The 20,083-nt window shown below is 41.4% G+C and overlaps 1 protein-coding gene across 1 annotated transcript in view; it reads right to left on the reverse strand.

Moving 5' to 3' along the window:
- Nucleotides 1-1,583: 1,583 nt before the first annotated feature.
- Nucleotides 1,584-20,083, reverse strand: part of COL9A1 (collagen type IX alpha 1 chain) — a 93,422-nt gene continuing 74,922 nt past the window's right edge. Inside the window, exons 36-38 of the mRNA XM_046005753.1 lie at nucleotides 17,954-18,142; nucleotides 11,017-11,094; nucleotides 1,584-1,915 (exon numbers count right to left, since the gene is read on the reverse strand). Of these exons, the coding sequence (XP_045861709.1) occupies nucleotides 1,731-1,915; nucleotides 11,017-11,094; nucleotides 17,954-18,142 (452 nt within the window). The 3' untranslated portion in view covers nucleotides 1,584-1,730. The remainder of the gene's footprint in view (nucleotides 1,916-11,016; nucleotides 11,095-17,953; nucleotides 18,143-20,083) is intronic.

The following is a 20,083-nucleotide window of genomic DNA, read 5'->3' on the forward strand; positions in this document are numbered from 1 at the left end:
GGGGAAGGGGAGGGTAGAAGGGAGTGCCTGGATGGGTCATTCCTTAGAGTATGCAACTCTTGATCTCAAGGGTCATGACTTCAAGCCCCACATTGGGTGTGGAGCTTTCTTAAATCAATCAATCAATAAATCTTTTTTAAAAATTAAGGAAATCCAAATACAAATTTAATAATGATTTGCTTGGTCAAACAAATAGGGCCGACATTTTTAAATATATAGCAAGTATACAAAAGAAAAAAAATTGGGATCAAAGATCCTATTACTGCTCACTCCCCCTTGACTTGAGAGAACTGAATTCCATAAACCAGCCAAAGATATCGACTGTTTTGAGCACTGTGCTATGCCCCCAAGAGAAGTTACTGTGACATAAAATTAATATATTAAGTCTGATCAATAGTTTAAAGAAATGTCAATAAAACAGCCATCTATGTGACTATGTAAATAGCAATAAAGTGCTTGAGTGGTCAGGCAATACCTGTCTTATAGGTCAGAACACCGTGCTTTAGCTGAGTTGTCATTATAAAATGTCTAAGAAAAATGGTGAAACATAAATCATTTTTGCAGCAGTGAAGTTCTAAATAGGAAGGTGTTAACAAACCGCTGAAACAAAAGCAGTGGTTCCTAACCTAGAAACAAGCACGGAAGTGGTCTATGAAGTCTGAAACAGTCTGCAAACATGTTTGCCCATATGCTCTCATGTGTTTTCCTGGGATGATGGCCCCATGGCTTTCATCAAAATTTCAAAAAGGTCCTTGAAGCTCTCCCTAACGCTGCACATGTACACAGGAAGAACTTCTCTGCCCAGGGTAACACCCCCCAGGGAACAGGAAGGGCTTTTTAATTTCTCCATAGGAAAAAAGCACTAACATTATAAACATGCCTACAGAAATACCAGTAACTAAAAATTTTTCAAAGTATCTAAATAAGTTCAGTGACTTCATTGAACACGATTATTTATAAGAAAACATGCAAGAGATTAAGAAACCATATTTATTTCTTCTTTGGTACAACCAGGGATTTTACCTCAAACCTTGAAAATAAATAACCTTGTTAAAACCTATGAAGGCAGGATATTAAAATTCCTTCTTTGCTTCACATAGAAGAGCTCAAAACATTAATGGGCTTGGGAGACAGTACAGTTCAACAAAAATCCAGGCTGACTACAAAACCGGCACCTGACAGACAAGAACCGTGGCGGGCAGCTCCTGGGAGCGCAGGCTGGGTGTTCTAAGGACCGGTTCCAGCGGCTGCACTGAGGCTTCTTCCTAACTGGTCTGATAATCCTCTGTATAACCCAAACAGTAATCTGAGAACATCTAAATAAAAGAGGAAAAGAACTACTCCGGCTAAGGAAAACCAGACCGTTTGTCCTCCTTTATTGGCACAGCGGCCCACGATGTGTCCCATACGCACAGCGCGCTAAAGTTCAACGCCCCGGCAACAAGATTATAAATTTATTTAAAGAGAGGGTTTGGGGGTTTTTGTGGTTGTTTTGTGTGTTTTCTGTTTTTTTGTTTTTTAAATCTGATGACTCTCCTGTCTACTCTCCAAAGGCAAAGAAAGAGGATTTATTGAATAGCACCATTGTTTTAAATCCGTCAAATAAGACTTAGGTAATAACGTTGAAGGTAATGCATTGTGGTCTCCTGCCTTGGCTTCAGTCGGGTTTCTCCTCCACGCTCCTTTGCCAGGCACAGTTTATGGCAGACAGCCACGCGGCACTAAGCTTTTCACTGATCGGGCCCTTTGCTAAATGCCCGTTGCCCAGCCTGCAGGGTGCAGGAAGCTGGCTCGCAAAACCCAGGAGGGCCAGGAGGGCCCGGGGGGCCAGGTACCCCGGGAATTCCTGCCACCCCTGGGGGCCCTCGCTCGCCATCTCGGCCATTCCTCCCGTAGCTGGCAGGACCTGGTTCACCTGAAACACAAACGGTTGTACATGTGAATAGGAGAACCCCGATGGCAGTGAGTTGGCCACAAGGCACCCACCCGACTCCCTCCCACAGCCCAGCGGGGAGCACCCAGGGCCTTAGAAAGTGCTTTTGGAGAGGATGGATGAAGATCGATGATGATGATAAAATTCCTTCACTGGACTTGGATTTCTTAGAAATTAAAAATGAAAGGAGGCCTCAGCATCTCCAGTAGGGTAGCCTCTGGCCACACAGGTCTATTGAGCACTGAAATGTGGCTAAGTCAAATTGGTATGAACTGCAAGAGTGTAAAACAACCCGGACTTTGAAAAATGAGTGTAAATTTTATATTAGCATAATTATTAATGTAGTTGTTAGCACACCGTACATCATTGTACGTACATTGTTAGTCGCCACACCGTACATCATAGTGTAAAATTTTTAAAAATATGTTTCATTAATAATTTTTGTTCTTATTACATGATAAAGTGATAATATTTTAGACACAATGGCTTAAATAAACTATTATTAAGATTAATTTCACCTGATCTTTTGACATTGATAATGTGGCTACTAGCAGGTTTAAAATTATGCACACAACTCTCCTTGTGGCTCACGGTGTATTTCTCTAGTAGCATCATCCCTAATAGGCGAGCAGTCTCCAGACAGGGAGTACAATTATAGCTCAGTGGTTAGAAGCACAGGATTTAGAGGCAGAGAGCTCTAAGTTCCTGCTCTGCCATTTGTGAATAGGGTGGCATTAGCAAGTCATGAATCTTTCAGTTTCTTCATCTCCAAGATGGGATGATACCTTCCTTAAAACTAAATTCCATGCCTGAAAGCCTCTAATAAGTAGGGGCTATTTGATTGTGAGGATATCACTGACGGATGTCTTAGAAGCCTGTGCAGTGCACCTGCAAACTTCCCAGATGTTTTCCCATCAGGGGTTCACCCCTGGGTGAACTTTATCATGGCCTGCGTTCCTCAGGAGCGTTTTGTTCCCTTTGTCATGTTCAAAGGTTGTTTGGTCACCCCGTGGGGCACATTCTCTGAGGCAGGGCACCCCATGGCAGGGAGGAATTTCTGCTGAATGTTTACCCACCCCATCACACCAGCAGTGTTTTCATACTATCAGCATAAAGATGGCAGGAGCAATCAGTGTGAGACAAATTGTATGTACCATGATGATACAGTTTTATAGAGATCCCCTTTCCATCTCAGCCCTCCTATCTGGGCCATTCTGCTGAAACAGTGAACATGTTCGCTTATGTATCTGCTTAGATTTAGTTACTTTCCTTCTTTCTCAGTGGTTTTAGTTTTCTTTTTCTATTTTTGTGGTCTTATTACACATGTCTTTTATTGGTCTTATTATAGTGGTCCAGTTGTACTAAATGGTCTTATTACATATATCTCACATACTTTCATTTACTCATTTATTTTTTTTTAGATTTTTTTATTTATTTGACAGAGAGAGAGCACAAGTAGGCAGAGCAGCAGGGAGAGGGTGAGGGAGAGGCAGACTCTCCACTGAGCAGGGTGTCCTACCTGGGGCTCGATGCCAGGACCCTGAGATCATGCCGAAGGCAGACACCTAACAGACTGAGCCACCCAGGCGCCATCTCACATAATTTTAGAAAGAAGCTAGATCAGAGATTTTATTTTACATATAAGATCTCATTCTACCTGTGATGCTTACAATTAGATCCACACAAAGCAAGAATATAGAACAACACATTATTAAGTTTGAATCATTATCTTTGACTCTATCCACCTCAAGCCTTTGATAAGCAGAGAAGTAATGATTTCCCCTAATCTACCCATGAGCCTCCACTTAACTATATTAAGTTGTAGTGAAGCAGATGATTGTGTTTTCCTCTAAAGACAAGGGCCCTGAGAAAGTTTTTCCCTCATCAAGAGCACCTGTAAATAAATAAGCCTCTAGCAGAGCCTCTCCAGGTCTCCTGACACAAAGCGGTTGTTCAAAGTCGCTCTTTGAAGGTTTAAAAGATAGGCCAGAAAAAGGTGCGCATAAAGGGTAACTTTCACACACCTCAGGCGCAGCAGTGTTCCCATGGAGACATATCATGTCTGCCTTCACAAAATCAAATCAAGATGAAGAGGAGAAAATGCCTAAAGGAAAGTTCACAAACCAAATGACCACAGAGGCAAAGCGGATAAGACAGATCAGGGTGGGCGAACAGTGGGGAACCCAGGAGCCAACCCCTGTTTTGTAAATAGTTTTAGAACAGAGCCATGGCCCTGTGCGTATGTATCACCTACGGCTGCTTTTTCACTACAAGGGCAGAGCTGTCTAACTGCCACAGAGACCGCAGGGTCCAGAGATCCAAAAACTCTGGTCCTTCACAGAAAAAGTCTGCTGACCCTTAAGAAAGTAAAGAAATGGCCCTGGATTAAGAATGCCCTGCTGGGGGCACCTGGGTGGCTCAGTGGGTTAAGCCGCTGCCTTCGGCTCAGGTCATGATCTCAGGGTCCTGGGATCGAGCCCCGCATCGGGCTCTCTGCTCAGCGGGAAGCCTGCTTCCCTTCCTCTCTCTCTCTGCCTGCCTCTCTGCCTACTTGTGATCTCTGTCTGTCAAAAAAAAAATCTTTAAAAAGAATGCCCTGCTGTCGGGGAGCCTGGGTGGCTCAGTGGGTTAAAGCCGCTGCCTTCAGCTCGGGTCATGATCCCAGGGTCCTGGGATGGAGCCCCGCATCCGGCTCTCTGCTCCGCAGGGAGCCTGCTTCCTCCTCTCTCTCTGCCTGCCTCTCTGCCTGGTTGTGATTTCTCTCTGTCAAATAAATAAAATATTAAAAAAAAAAAAAGAATGCCCTGCTGTCTTTCCAAGAAGAAAAGTGATAACACAGGTCTAATGAAAACTGATATAATGAGAAGTCCTACCTCAGTGGCAGGGAGACTACAGGGAGGACCAAGGCCTGTGGCAGCTCTGCTCTAGCCCACAGCTGCCACGAGGGAAGGCGGGCCAGAGCCTGCAGAACCTCTGATAACTGTCAGGGAAAACTCGAAGCTGAGTTCTTGAATAGGTCTCTCCGTTTCTAAACGTTAGGATTCAAATTTTTATTGAACATTTGCAGAACCAGCCACCTGCCTAAAACCTTAAACTTAAGGGAATTTATTCTCTACTACACACCAATATTAGAAAGCAGAAGGAAAGCTTTATAGGTTTTCATATGTGGTGCCCCATCACTACACATTCCAGGAGAGGTTTCTCACTTGCTGCATTTACTCCAGATTCCTGCTCATCCTCTGAAGAAAGAGTTGATGAAGCCATCCTGTGTACCCTTGATTTATTTTATGTAAAGCACATCTAGTCCAATTCTCCCTTAGGCAAACAGCAAGTGACCTTCGGGAGCTTTTATGATGTCACTGTCATCAAGGTCATCATCCTCATCAACACTTACAAACTATTTCCACTTTACCATAGCTATGAACTGTGCTCAACGTTGATCCTATTATCCTCTTGTGTGAACTGAGAGTTAAGAAGGCTAAATAATCGTCCATCATCACATAGCCCGAGGGTGTTGCAGCTGGAAACAAGGGCCCTTTGCCACCCCTCTAATCCAACCTTACTCTCACAACCATGGATGAGCTAATTCTGCCGCGGTGTGTGCGCGACTGCGCATGGGCGTGCGTGTGCCCGCGCCGCAGGTGTGTGTGTGGGGGGGTGTTTTTTGTTTAATTCTTTGCACCTGAATTGACTAGGAAGTAAAAAGAGGTACAATCAACAAGAGTAGTACTGGTTCTTCTGGAGCTCTAAGTGTCCTAAGAAACTAAAGATTTTTTTTAATGAGGTTTTTGTCCTGTAGAAATGACCAGGGGAAGAAACCAGCCGTCACATACCAGATCGTCAGTTTCTGGTGAGCCCAGACCCTGGGCATTTACTCTCAAATGTTCTTGTTACTGTTTAGGAATGTAATTTTGGGGTGACACTATGTCACAGTCCTAATCATTCAAGAAGTCCCACAGCTTCATTAGCAAATATCTGTAAACTACCCTCCAACTCCTCAGAAGAAAACAGATCTGAAGTGTTCGCATTATGCTTTGTCTGCCTCGTGGGTGTGTTAGCTGCACTAACCAGCTAATGATTACACAGTTTTCTGAAATTTCAAGGGCCTATAAAAACGTTATGGCCAGTGTTATTTTTAAAAATAAATGTCTGTGTTATTCTCTGTGTGAACACTAGAGGGTAGTCATGTTACACTGACAGAAACCAGACCCCCCTGGAACATTCTGAAGGATCTAACACATGCCGCAGAGTGAAAGGGACCCTATAAACGCCTTTAAAAAACCACCTGCAAGTAATTTTCAGCATTAATTTGGTGATTTATCCACAGGTTATGTAAAATATGTGTCAGAGACTTCCTTACAGTTCTCAGCTTATGCAGAGCTTACTTTTGTGGTGTTTAACAAAGCATTTATGTTAAAGGAATTGGCATAAAGTTGTTTGTGTATTTAAGATCCCCACGGCCAAATATAATAGTTGCAGTGACAGAAATAGGATAAATGGCTACTGCTAGACCAGGCTACACTGAATGTGCCTTTGGTTTGGGGCTTGTTGGGGGTTTTTCCACTCAATATTCACAAGCAAAGCTCACCTCTGGGCAAATTTTACCTAAGAAACCTAAATAGCCCAGTTGCCTAGCGTGACCCCGCACAAAGCCAGATCTACCCTTCTCTCCTCATCCAAGAAGGGAAAGCATGTCAGCCCACAAGCCACTTTCCTGGTGGTCACAAACTTCTGAGTCCATATTTAACTGGCTTCTTCCCTTTATGAGTTTGAATGCACATGGAGATCAGGACCTATTCTTAAAACATTTCCTTAAAATCCTCAGAGCGGCAAGGAACTGGTCCCAAGCAAGCTAGTTCAGAGGCAGCAGGCATAGAGGGTTACTCTTAATGAGCCAACCCAATCAAGTGATACCACCAAAGACCTGTGGTAACTGACTGAAGGTAGGGGCAGGGGTTGAGGTTATCTAAAGTCCCAGGGATCTCTAATGTGATCTGCTCTGCTCTGTGAGAGACAAAAAGGAGTCAAGACACTAAATGGTTATGGGACATGCTGAAGTTACATGGCTAGAGTGGCAAAGACTAAACTAAAGACAAACATGACTGGAGAGCCAGCTCAACATTCTGTCTACTCCATGAACCTGGACCTAGGAAGTATGAATATCTGCCTCTGTCACTTATGACCTGAGAGATCTTTGTCAGAGCAGGTGACCTTTGTACGTCTGTATTTCCTCAAACATGAACAGAGGAATACAAAATGATCATAGCTAAGTTTGCAAAATGCTGGCCATATGCCAGGCACTGTTCTAAGTGTTTTGCATGTATTCGTGTGTACGTAGATCTTCCTGAATAACTCTAGAGGGTACACATGCTTATTAACCTTGTGACACGGAGGGGAAATGGAAGCACCAAGAGGTGAGGTAGCTGCAAGGAAGTGACAGAGCCGTGTGTGCACCCTGCGCGCCTGGCTCGAGCCCGTCCTCCCTAAGTACCCATTCTGCCTCCCTCCGGCTGTGCGACACAGACTGGAGGATTCACGGGAACTTCTTAGACAAAGAGCCCTACAGCCAGTCAGCGTGGTGGTTTAATAATGATCTATGGTCCAGGGACGCCTGGGTGGCTCAGTTGGTTGGGCGGCTGCCTTCAGCTCAGGTCATGATCCCAGCATCCTGGGATCGAGTCCCACATCGGGCTCCTCGCTCTGCAGGGAGCCTGTTTCTCCCTCTGACTCTGCTTGCCACTCTGTCTGCCTGTGCTTGCTTGCTCTCTCTCTCTCTCTGACAAATAAATAAATAAAATCTTTTAAAAAAAAAAATAATGATCTATGGTCCATATGAAGCAGCGTACCATTACAGCCCAAAGGGCCACGAGACACTCAACACTGAACAGAGAGATATGATATGGAAAGGAGACAAAGAACTAAAACTATCTAAGAGCAAAGGAATTCTGACAACTGATAGATAATTAATGCATTAGTTACATTTTTTCAAATATATCATATATCAGATATGTTTACGTCAGAAAGAATGATCAAAGGAACTTTTCTCACCCAGGAGGATTTAAGTCCCAAATCCAAGTCTCAATAGAAGACAACAAGGAAAGTTGCAGATTATCCTGTTCTGCAAGATGTTTTAGGTACCAGACAAGTCCCGGCACAGAGTGCTATTGGAAGTTCCTCCAGGCCCTAAAGTCCTGTTACTATTACGTTTGTGAGAGCCCAGAAACCACATTTCTAATCACATTCCAGGCTCTGCCAGGGAAATTAAAAAGCCCAGCCTCTCAGTGGACAGTGAACTCATTTAATAATTTACCGTGAACCCGTACTTTGCATTTATGATTTGGAGTCGGCAGTCACCCAATGTCACAGAGCTAGTAAGTGACAGAGTTGGGATTTGAACCCAGGATGTCTGAACCGTGGAGCTCCAGATAGCTCATTTGCCCAGTACTAGCTTAAGGAGATGAATGACTCAAAAAGCTCTTGTTTGCGGAGTGATGGATTGGGGAAATTGTTAGCTAAGCATATTCATAGTGTAGACAAGAGAATGTGAGCTGACCTAAAAACCAGAGAAAACCAAAACACCCAGCTGATGCTTCAGGGTTTTGGGGGGAACATAAACCCTTTGTGCCTGCGCACTAAAGCACTTGCAAAACTGCGTGCGTTTGAAGAGTGGCCCAGGCTTTTAAAATATAATCTGAAACTCAGATTTTCCACTAAATAATGTCAGATATTCTCTCAAGGGAAATATAATAAAAGCCCAGATTTCAAAGTGGTACCAGGAAGCAAGGGACAAGTACTGGCAAGAGGCAGAAAGGAAAAGGCAAAGGGCAGGTGCCCCAGTCCTGAAATAGCCCATCAACGTTCTTAACAGATCATATTTAAGTATTAAATCCAAGACCAGCTATAACAAATTAATTTTTTCCTAAGGGAGACAAGATGGGGCCCAGGCAGAGCTGCCAGGGATGAGCTTGTCCTGTCTTAACCATTGTGCCCAGCACCAATGTCTGAGGTACTAAAAAGCAAACCAGGGACGCCCCCTTCTGGGAGAGCGATGGCCCAAGAGCACCTGGGAACTGTTCCCAGTCAGATTCAGCAACTCTGAGTGGGTTACTGCAGGTGGAGACCGACTCGTCCCCTCACGACAGCCTGGGACACTGCATGTACAGAGCTGGGTCGGCCTCAGTCTTCCCATTTGAAACCCAAAACATGGTTTATCGACAAGAGTTTTTGAAACTAACAGTCACCAGAAATGATCATCTATTTCTGCTAAAGGAAAACCTTGCCAAGAATGCAACCTGCTGGTCTGAGAACTGTTCCATGATTTGACAACAAAGTGGGAGAAGGAGAAATTGTAAGGCAGTCCTTATAATATATAGATAATTAAGTAAATTAGAATGATATTTTTATCAGCTTTAAACCACCTATCGCTACCACTGATAAAGGAGGAAAGCACTCAGTAAATTTTGTTTCCCTTTCCTCCGCTAAACATCCATGAATGAATGCAGAATTTATCATACACTGAAATCTTCTCTTGGTCCCATGTAGCTTCAACCAGATTTTCTTTCCTTTTCTAATCATAAAACCTCCTTTTCCAATCACGAAAATTTATCAATTTGTGAAAGCATTCTGACAGACCCATGAATCACAGTTTTACATAGCAGTGTTTGAGCCGTCTCCAAATGTATTCATATTTTTAAAAAAATTTTAATGAGAGCAATTCCCAGGAGCAATGAAATGGATAATGAGAAAGCAGTGATGTTTTTTGGCTGCAATTAGAAGCATGATTGAATAGGTAAGCCTGTCAGAATTAGAAAATGAGCATTTCTTTTTCTAAATTCCCCTACACCAAGTTTTTCAAATCCACTGTGGAAGCGTGGACCACCCTTTCTCAGCAGAACCTCTCACCCTGATTCTCCTCAGATCCAGGGTTTGGAAGCCTTACTTAGCCCAGCCGTAAGGGTTCGCTGGGAGGCTGCATGTCATTCAGGCGCTTAAACCGAACTGACTTTCTCTGCTGCTTCTGTGGTGGGGCTTGTGGGCCATTTCCCAGAGGATGTGTGTGGCAGCTTGGGCTGTAGGGACAGAGGAGCCAGTGTGTAAAGAGAGAACAGACGCCCAGTGTGCAAATCCAGGCTCTTCACACAGAGGCAACTTTGTCACCTCAGCCAGTGCAGCTGTGATACGTGGCTCGTGCGTGGTTCTTTGTGGCTATATGAATAGGAATGTTCAGATTTATTTTATTTATTTACTTTGGATATGGGTTTCTGGAGGGTCTGGATGTTTGAAACAGGAGCTTGTAAAATGAGACTTCGGTTACCCCCTATGCAACATGAGTAGTTTGAAAACTTGGATTAAGTTTCTTGTTGCTCTGACTTTTCAGTTAAAAAATAAATAATAAATGGGAAACTATCAATGAGGCTAACAACGGCACTTGTTAGAATTTTCTAACAAGTGCACTGTGGCTGGACCTTGACATGGTTTTTTAAAAGTCATCTATTTTCAAGAATTAATACTTTAAGTCCTGACACTTGTTTTCTCATGAGGAACACAGGCACGAAGGGGCACCTGGGTGGCTCAGTGGGTTAAGCCTCTGCCTTTGGCTCAGGTCATGATCTCAGCCCTGCATCAGGCTCTCTGCTCAGCGGGGAGCCTGCTTCCCCCCCCCCCCCGCCTACTTATGATCTCTCTCTGTCAAATAAATAAATTCTTTAAAAAAATAAAAAAATTTTTAAAATAAAAATAAACAGGAAACTATCAATGAGGCTAACGACAGCTAGGACCTCATTCATTCAAAATTTTCTAACAGTGCACTGTGGCTGGACCTTGACACGATTTTTTAAAGTCCTCTATTCAAGAAATTAATATTTTAAGCCCTGACACTTGTTTTCTCACGAGGAACAGAGGCATGATTTACAATTCATTTAACTCTTCATTAAAGTTGGTCTTGAAAAATCTGTGCCAGCCGTTACTGAGAATCACATGACAGGCATAAGTAATTAAAGGGCAGGTCTCTATAATGGTATCCAATTCAGACTGCGCATTCACTACCAATTTCTCAACCCTGTGCTGCCATGTAGCACACTTACCTGGGAGACCTGTTGCTCCGGGCAAGCCCTTCGGACCTCTTCCTGGAGGGCCACGTTCCCCCCTTTCTCCCAAGTCACCTGCATTTCATTAGAGAAATGTTATTTTTCTGTATATTTATAAAAAGAAAGTTCCATATTTTTAAACTTTCAGCAGACCCAGCATTGAGAAAGCAAAATCTCATGAAGTTGCCACAAACGAGGTTGTAGTAAATACATAGCCAAGCAAAACATAAGGCAATTATATGAAGAGATCTAAGGGGAAAAATCAAATAATCATATTCATTAAATGATAAACTAAAATATCTAATGATCAACGTTCAGTAAACTAAGAATCAAATGCTGCCTCCTTAAACATGATAAAATGTATCTACCTCAACGGGAGCGTTAGGGTAACGCCTCCTGGGAAACATGAGAAGCAGTTCCATGACACATAGCATCACAGAGATGCCCACGTTATCATTAGAATTTGTCATTTAGTTTGAGAGTCGAAAACATCCCTCTTTTTAAGTGGTAACAGTGTGTATCTTAAATCCTTGAAAATCAACTCAAAATCTACTACAAGCAATGAGAGTAATTCAGTAAAGGAGCAAGATACAAAATTAATATATGAAAACCAGTTGTTTTCATATATACAAACAACCACCAGAACCAAGATGTAGTGAAAAAAATCCCATTTATAATAACAATTAAATTAATAACAAGGAAGAAGTTTAATCAGAAATATGCAAATCCAACATTAAAAATTAACATTTCTGAAGGATACAAAAGGACTTGGCAACTGTTTGTAGGTGGAATGACATCATCACTAGGTGGAATGACATCATCACTAGGTGGAATGACATCATCACAAAAAGGTGTGAGTTCTCCCTAAGATGAAGTTTCATCATGTTCCCAATAAAAATTTTTTTAACCAAAAAAGGGAATTCTGAAGTTTGTACAGAAAAATGCATAAACCAGAATAGCCACAAAAACTCCAAAAAGAAAAGCTATATAAGGGAATTAATCCTACCACGTATTAAACCAATTAACATGGTGTGGTGCTGTTACATGAATAGATAAACCACTGAAACAGCCCAAAAACAGGTTCGGATACATAAAGGATATTGTTTTGTAATAAACATGCCATCTTAAAGTGAGAAGCAGTCAAACAAGTCAATAAAACAAATAAAAACTATGAACACTATGAACAAAAGTGGGAAGCCAGCTGGAAAAAAAAAATAAAGTTGAATCTGTTCCTCACAACATAATCCGGGATACATTACAAGTGGATCAAACATTTAAATGTATAAGAACCAGAAGAAAAAAATAAATTAAAAAAAAAAGAAAAGAACCAGAAGAAAACAAGGGAGAATTATTTTATAACTTCAGATTTGAGTTGGCCTTTCTGTTATGATTCAAAATACGAAGGGTTCCTAAAACCTATACAAAAAGGTCAACAACAATAAAAAGACAGAATATATAAGCAAAAAAGCCACTAAACGGAAACAAAAATAAGTCTGGAATATATGAAAAATTCCTTGACTTCACTCTCACATCAAAATAAATGGAAATTTAAAATAACACGAAAGCTACTTTGAATTATAAGATCGGCAAAAATTCCAGAGTAGAAACAGCATATGCTAGCAAGTATGTGGAAAAACACATCATTATATATTGCTAATAAGACTGCAAACTGAGACAGTCTCTTGGAGGGTAATTTAACAATATCTATCAAAATTACAAATGGTAGTACCATTTTACCTGGCAATTCCACTTCTGGAAATTTATCGTAGAAACATAAAGGTTATGTTGATATTTACACAAATATGAAATCATGTGGTCCACAGCAGCCTTGCGGTAATGGCAGAAGATGGGAAACTAAATGTCCATGAGAGGGCTAAATGCGTTATGCTACTTCCGCAAAATGGCATACTAGACAGCTATGAAGAAGAACCAGGAAGCTCTTCAAAATGATCTCAAAACATAGTGGTCAGTGAAAAAATTTAAGGTCCAGATAACTACTATAGGGCAATATGACTTGTTTCTAAAAGGCTGTAGGGAGTGTATATAACTGTATATTGTATCTCTGGTAAAGATATGTAGGAAACTAATAAAAGGGATTATCTCATGGAAAGGATAAAGGAATCTAGGGAGATGGGAGACCAGAGTGGGAGAAAAACTCTTCAGTAAATATCTTTTCATATATTTTAAATTCTCAAACATTATAAATTTAGTATGGCTGAAAATAAATTAATGAATTTTCAAAATTTAAAATGTGCTATCACAAGTGCCCACGTTTCACTTGTGATTCACTATTTACAGGGAATGAGCTTTGGATTACAACCAACCATGTTTATTTGCAAGACAGTTGATTTTCAGCCACAGAACCAAGTTTCATTAATTATCCTGGCCCCTGCAGAGAAACCCAGAAACTTGGCCTCATTAACAAAGTGCCCTAATACCTAGTCAACTGCTCCTAAATGACGTTTACGGCTCTTAGTAGAAGGCATTATTCTACTATCCCACTGGCATAGTATTATATTATCCCACGACTCTTGTAGAAGATGCAGTGCAGTTTTCAAGATTCTATACATGATCATGTTTTCCAAACATTCGTATCAGCCCAACTTGATTCAATATTGAGTCAAGTTCGTTAGAATTTTAAAAAAACAAAAGCATGCACGCCAAAATAGTAAAAAACAAAAACAAAAACAAAAACAAAACAACTCTAATTATGAAGTGAATGTTTAAATAGTCACCATATTTTGATTTTAGCTGTGAATATCCTTGTATGAATATTTTTTATCATGAATCAAATATATTTTAAAAACAATTTTTAAATTATATAAACACTGTGTAAGGATACAGAGCTCAAGTTGAACTCATTCACATAAGCTGTTTTTTTACACTCACCAATATGGCCTTACTATATTAGGAAGATAATGATAATTAGCATTTTAAAAATGAAGAACTTGAGCGCTCTTGTTAACTTAGCAATTTAAATGTCATATCACTGTAATTCTGGAGGCTAGCAACGAGAAGAGAACCAATAAATGTGCCACATTTTCCGAAGATAGGGGAAGATTATAAATTAAAATGTAACTTTCACGCAAACCGTGAAAGTTAAACACTTTACAGCACGAAGACACATCCCCTTTAAAATGTCGCTTGCACGGAAGAAGACTGCGGTCTTCGTCGTGATCCTGCCTTGTGGTTGTCATCAATTGCAGACGCAACAATTTTTAGAGGAGCTCCAGGACAGAGGCACGGGGCGAGCTGCAGGTCCTTCCCAGCCTAGGGAGCTGCGGCCTGGCTCTGTGATCCCCGGGGTCAACCCGCTCCTTCAAACCCTGATCCTGGCTTCTTTTGACATGTCTGAAAACTGGCTCAGGGAACTAAAGGTGCACCTTTATTAGCTAGCCTACTGTGTGGGAAAACAGAGGGAGCTTGTCAAATGAGCTTTAGATAAGGTAAAAAGGGAAATGTGCAGTGTAAGTAGCAAAACAGCTCCGTCTGAACACAGTGGCTAAAACGAAAGAAATTCTCATTGCTCCGTGGTTGCTCTTTATTTCATTTACTTGAAAGCTGAAGCTGACACTCCAAGCCCATGCAAGCTGACTAATACCGAAAAAAGAGTCAGTCACGGTAATGACGTGTATATTTCCTCAAGCCGTCATTTACATGGTGACACATCTGTTTGACTCACATGGAAATCTCTAAAAACAGATATTTAGTCTTACTCAAAGGAACTTAAAATTAATCCAGACTATGAACATTTAAAAATAGTATTTATGACACAGAATTTATGACCCAGAAGACTGATGCTAAACAAAGTGAACATAAAGCCAGTTAGATATCTCTCATGTTTCTGCTTGAGTAGACATATAAAATGTACCCGTGGCATGGGTCTTGGCCCTCTTTGTATAATATTGCACAGAACATGTCCATGAAAAACAAAAAAATTATAAATATGATTTAAGATTTGAGTATGATTTCTGGCAGATATTTCTACTAGCTCCTACTGAAAATGTTTCACTGTGTTTTGCAGACTAATTGCTTAGGAAAAAATGATTTTATGAAAGACATAGTTTGAACTGCTCAATGCTTTAGTAAAATTTATTTGTTCATTATCTGTGTAGTAATTTCCTTGGAAAAAGACTCTCAAAGTAATATGGCGAGCAAGGCTCAGACTCTCCCTTTATTAAGCATGGGAAAAAGACAGCAGGGGACACTGAAATACATCTCTTCTCTAATAGTTAAGTTTCAAATGCTGGACTATTTGTTCTCTGGGAAAAATTGACCTGTAACCTTTGGCTAGTGGGACATTATATGTTTTCAATTAACTATTACTGTTATAATGTATGTGGTAGGACAAGAAAGGTCAAGTCCAGTTACCTAGAATCCTACATTTCCAAATTTGTGACAGCATTGATTGATAAGATCAAATGACAGTACTCCTTCCTTCCCACACCCCAGATTTCAAAAAGTAAAACAGAAAAGATCCTGCTTTAAAGGAACCCAGTGATTATAAAGGGATGGAGGAAGGTGGGGAAAAAAGTCCTTTAGAAAAAAGAAAGACTGTATCTCTTCTAGATTATAGACTATGTCGTAAATAGTGAAGAAATATTAGGGGGAAGTCTCTTAGACGATGGAACAATGCTTGGTGTATAAACTCTGTGCCGGGGGCATCTTCCAGTTTCCAAATATAGGAATATATTTTTCTTCCCTTCAAAATAAGGTCCATCTGCTAGAGCCAAGTCAGCCCACACAGCCACAATTCAGTGTTGCTAGGAGCTTCCCAGGATGCTTCCTGAACATTTTACCTTTGTTTCCTGTGGTTTCCAGCCCTGGTTGTATATTAAAATCCTATAGGGGTGTTTGTAAATCCTGCTGCTCAGACCTATTAAGCCCGAATCTGGGAATGGGATCCAGCCGTGGATAGTTTTTAAAACTCCCCAGATGATTCCACGGCGCACCTCAGGCTGAGACGCACAGCCTTAGGCAGACGCTACTAGCATAGCAAGTAGACAGAGACATGCTCATTTCTTAGAAAATAAAATGGGACTTCAGGCAAGCTCTCTTGCTAACTCAAAGTTAAGTTTTACCCCACATATGAAGACTTCCTTTCAGCCGAAGAAAACAGGGCTGGGATTCCTGTAGCCCCTACAAGGCGTTTCCTTTCGGCAGGAAGATGGGTGACTGCCCTACACCGGTGCCTTCAGCATCAGATTCACCGGGAGGCTTGTTAGAACGCAGATTGCTGGGCCTCGCCTGCAGCGTCTCGGATCAGGGAGGCTGGGCTGGGCGGGAGAATCTCTATTCCAGACGAGGTCCCTGGCCGTGCTGACACACTCCAGGGGGCAGCTCTCTCAGAACCGCTGCTCACAAGGGAACTTAGGAGAAAGGCTGAGGAGTCACCGCGAGCTCTGGTGCCACGCAAATAACTGAGTCAACAACCCACTCGAGGCAGCAGAGTTTCTTGGAAACTGGACAGAGTGAATGGGGACTAACCACAAAGAGAGTCCCTACTCCTGAGTTCCTGAACCAGGGGCTAAAAGCAGGACAAAGATGAGTGGCGATGTGCTTCTTTCAAAGAAAATACTCAGTTCTCTTTAAGATGAGCTCTGAGCTCTCTCCACATTTGATTTTGTCCAGCCTCAGAAAGCTCAGAAATCCTGCCAGCCTTGCAAGAGGCTCCAATTAGGGGTCATTTTTTTCACATATGGCAATGCACATGCCAAAAAAAAAAAAAAAAAACCCAGGTATAATTAACAAAATTGTTCCAGTTGAGAGTGTAGTTAGCCAAATACATCAGCAATTCATTTATAGATCCAAAAAGGCAGCTTGCTTGCCCTCTGACCCTTCACACAATAATATTTATCCCTAATTGGTGCACAACCATTAAAAAAAAAAAAAAAAAACCCTCTCTTGTTTCTGATGCCACATCTTTCCAAAGCTCCCTAGAGAACTGTCAGTCACTTGCCACATATAGAAATTCCTCATTTTGTTCAGCGTCTCTGTCAGTGATCCGGGCCACACACCCGCCCCACGCTGACATACTTACTCACCTGGACTAATAAACAGCACCTGAGGCAACCAGTCCTTCCGCAGGGCCTGCTCCACACCGAACACACTCACAATACTATTTTGGTTTTTTGTTGGTTTTTTTTTTTTGACAAAACACTGATTTTAAGGGCTTAACTTGCTTTCGATAAAAGGGGAAGAAATAAACTCCCTCACATTCCCTCACATGTTAAAGAAGGAAAAAAGTTAAAAAAAAAAAAAAAGAAGGAAAAAGTTTGTACTCCTGAGCTGAAAAAAATCCATCAAAACTAAACACCCGACGTCACTTTTTAAAAGAAGAGGGGGCTTCACTTCATGATGTAATTTATGTCCTCTGACCTGCTAACAGATGCTGTTAGTTTAAGTTACAGTTACAAGCATTCTAAGGCTGGTTGCCATTTTAGAAAACCTCTACAGTGATTTTTGAGTCTAAAAAAAAAAGGCTGACTTATCCTTTACAAGATCCCGTAAAGTTTATCTTGAACTATGATTGAGGCAGAGGGTAACTGAAAAAGATGAGTACTAAAAATCAAGGGACCTTAATTCTAGGTTTTGGTCCTCCTGTTGACATACAGCAAGGTCAAGAGGATGCCTTATAATAGTTTTCTGATCGTTCCCATCACCACTGTGGAAGAGAACGATACAATGGACATTGGGCAGGGTATGTGCTATGGTGAGTGCTGTGAAGTGTGTAAACCTGGCTATTCACAGACCTGTACCCCTGGGGCTAATAATACATTATATGTTTATAAAATAATTAAAAAATTATTTAAAAAAAAAAGAGAACGATACATCTCCTTGTCTCACAGGGTATCTAGAGCTTGGAAGGTCGTGTGGATGTATCTGAAGAAGGACAGTGTGTGTTCTTTTGTTCTACCCAGGCAAAATGGCTTACCTTTAGGCCCCCTCAAACCAAGAGCACCAGGAGGGCCTTTGATGCCTGGAAGGCCACGAAGTCCCATCTGGCCTGGGAAACCATTCTCTCCAGGTGGTCCTGGGGGACCAGGGGGTCCAGGCCTCCCAGGGAGGCCAGAGGCTCCTGAGTCCGGTCGCTTGAGACTAGCAGCCATCTCAGCAAGATGCTCTGAAAGATAATAAACCAGCCCAGAGAAGTCAGAAACATGAAAATGATTCAAATGAAAAGAAGGGGGGGAGCGGTATTTCAAGTGTCTTTTTTTCTTAAATGTGTCACCAGAGCTTCAAAATTGGTGGTGGGAAGGGAATAAAGTTGGATCTTTTTTTCATGGACTTTCTGCCAAGAAGCTTCCTTGGTGCTGTTTTATTCAGCTCTTTTTGGATATATTTGGTCCTGGTGTTCTGAGACTAGGGCAGGGAGATTTGAGAGAAAAAAAAAAAAATGCACGGCAAGGCTTTCAGGTGAGCAGTGTTCTAAAAGGATGAGTCTGTCATTGGAGTCCTGGCTGGTTCTCTGAAAACCCAGGATGGGCAGAAAATGACTTTCTTAACAGAGGAAGAAGTGGATGTCGCAAACCTTTTTAAAAGCCAAGGACATCGGGGCGCCTGGGTGGCTCAGTGGGTTAAAGCCTCTGCCTTCAGCTCAGGTCATGATCCCAGGGTCCTGGGATTGAGCCCCACATCAGACTCTCTGCTCTGCGGGGAGCCCGCTTCCTCCTCTCTCTCTCTCTGCCTGCCTCTCTGCCTAGTTGTGATTTCTCTCTGTCAAATAAATAAAATATTAAAAAAAAAAAAAAAAAAAGCCAAGGACATCGTCCAGAATTAGTTTTGAGAGAGCATTTGAGACCCAGCCCCACATTTTCAGTCTGAAGATATTAAGTGACCTAAAATACCCTGAGCATTCATGACTTCTTATAAATTCCCCTCTCAAAAGTTTTTTCATGTTTGGAATAGACAACAGACATTAAAAATAGCCCGCTTCTTGGGAATGTTCACAGTCTGTCTTAAAAATTAATAACTGTGTGGGCTTTTTCAGGAATCATTAAAGAGATTAAGAATCATTCACTGAAACCATGAAGAGCAAGAAAACTTTCCTATGAAAACACTCGAAGGGAAATATGCCGATGTAATATTTTTTAAAGGTGTGAAGGAAATTATGAATTGGAAACAAATTTCTAAAGAACATTTTTAAAATGCTTAAATGTGAGCATTCTGGTTTGCCTTGTGTAAGTAAGAGCATAAATTATAATTTTCTAGGGATATAACGTTTAAAATTGAAATATCCTTTCAAGATTAAATGTCTTCCATGAAGAGACATCGGTTTTCAATTATAAAAGTGACAATTTCATTCTGGAAAACTCTACAAGTCCACCACACAAATGACACTATCTCATGAGCTTGCAAAAGAAGAGTATTTATCATGACTGAATTGGTTCCAACAAGAATAGGGTAATTATTTGTTGGAAGGGCCCAATGTTACAGGATCTCCCCAGTTCCTGCCTCCCCAATTTCTTCCTTTTCTATGTGATTAGAATTAGACCAATTCTAAAACACTATGACAAATGGCAATTGCTATAGGTATAGATGAATTCAGATAAAGGTTAACAAATATAAAAATATATCACCATTTTCGTAAAATACAGTTATTGATTTTCTGTACATGATACATGAGTAGAGATAATGTCCCAAAGCTTCTTATGGGCATGAAGACTGTCAGTTACTCCACATAGAAGCTACAGAGAGAGCCAGGGTCAGTGCCAGGAACACAATAAGTGGTAGGATGTTAGTGTTCCAAAGTGGGGGGGGGGGGGGGCTTGTCTGTATTTGCTTTCTTGTAAATTAACCTCCTTGGCAAAAAACAAAAACAAGAACAAAAATAGGCTAACCCAAGGGTGTCTAGGTGGCTGAGTTGGGTTCAGTGTCTGACTCTTGGTTTTGGCTCAGGTCATGATCTCGGGGTCATGAGATCAAGCCCTGTGTTGGGCTCCATGTTAAGTGGGGAATCTGCTTAAGACTTTCTCTCCCTTTCCCTCTGCCCCTTCCCCCGCTTGCTTGTGTGCTCACTCTCTTACTCTCTGTCTCTCTCAAATAAATAAATCTTAAAAAAAAA

Source organism: Meles meles, chromosome 5, assembly GCF_922984935.1.
Source record: "Meles meles chromosome 5, mMelMel3.1 paternal haplotype, whole genome shotgun sequence".
Lineage (NCBI taxonomy): Eukaryota > Metazoa > Chordata > Mammalia > Carnivora > Mustelidae > Meles > Meles meles.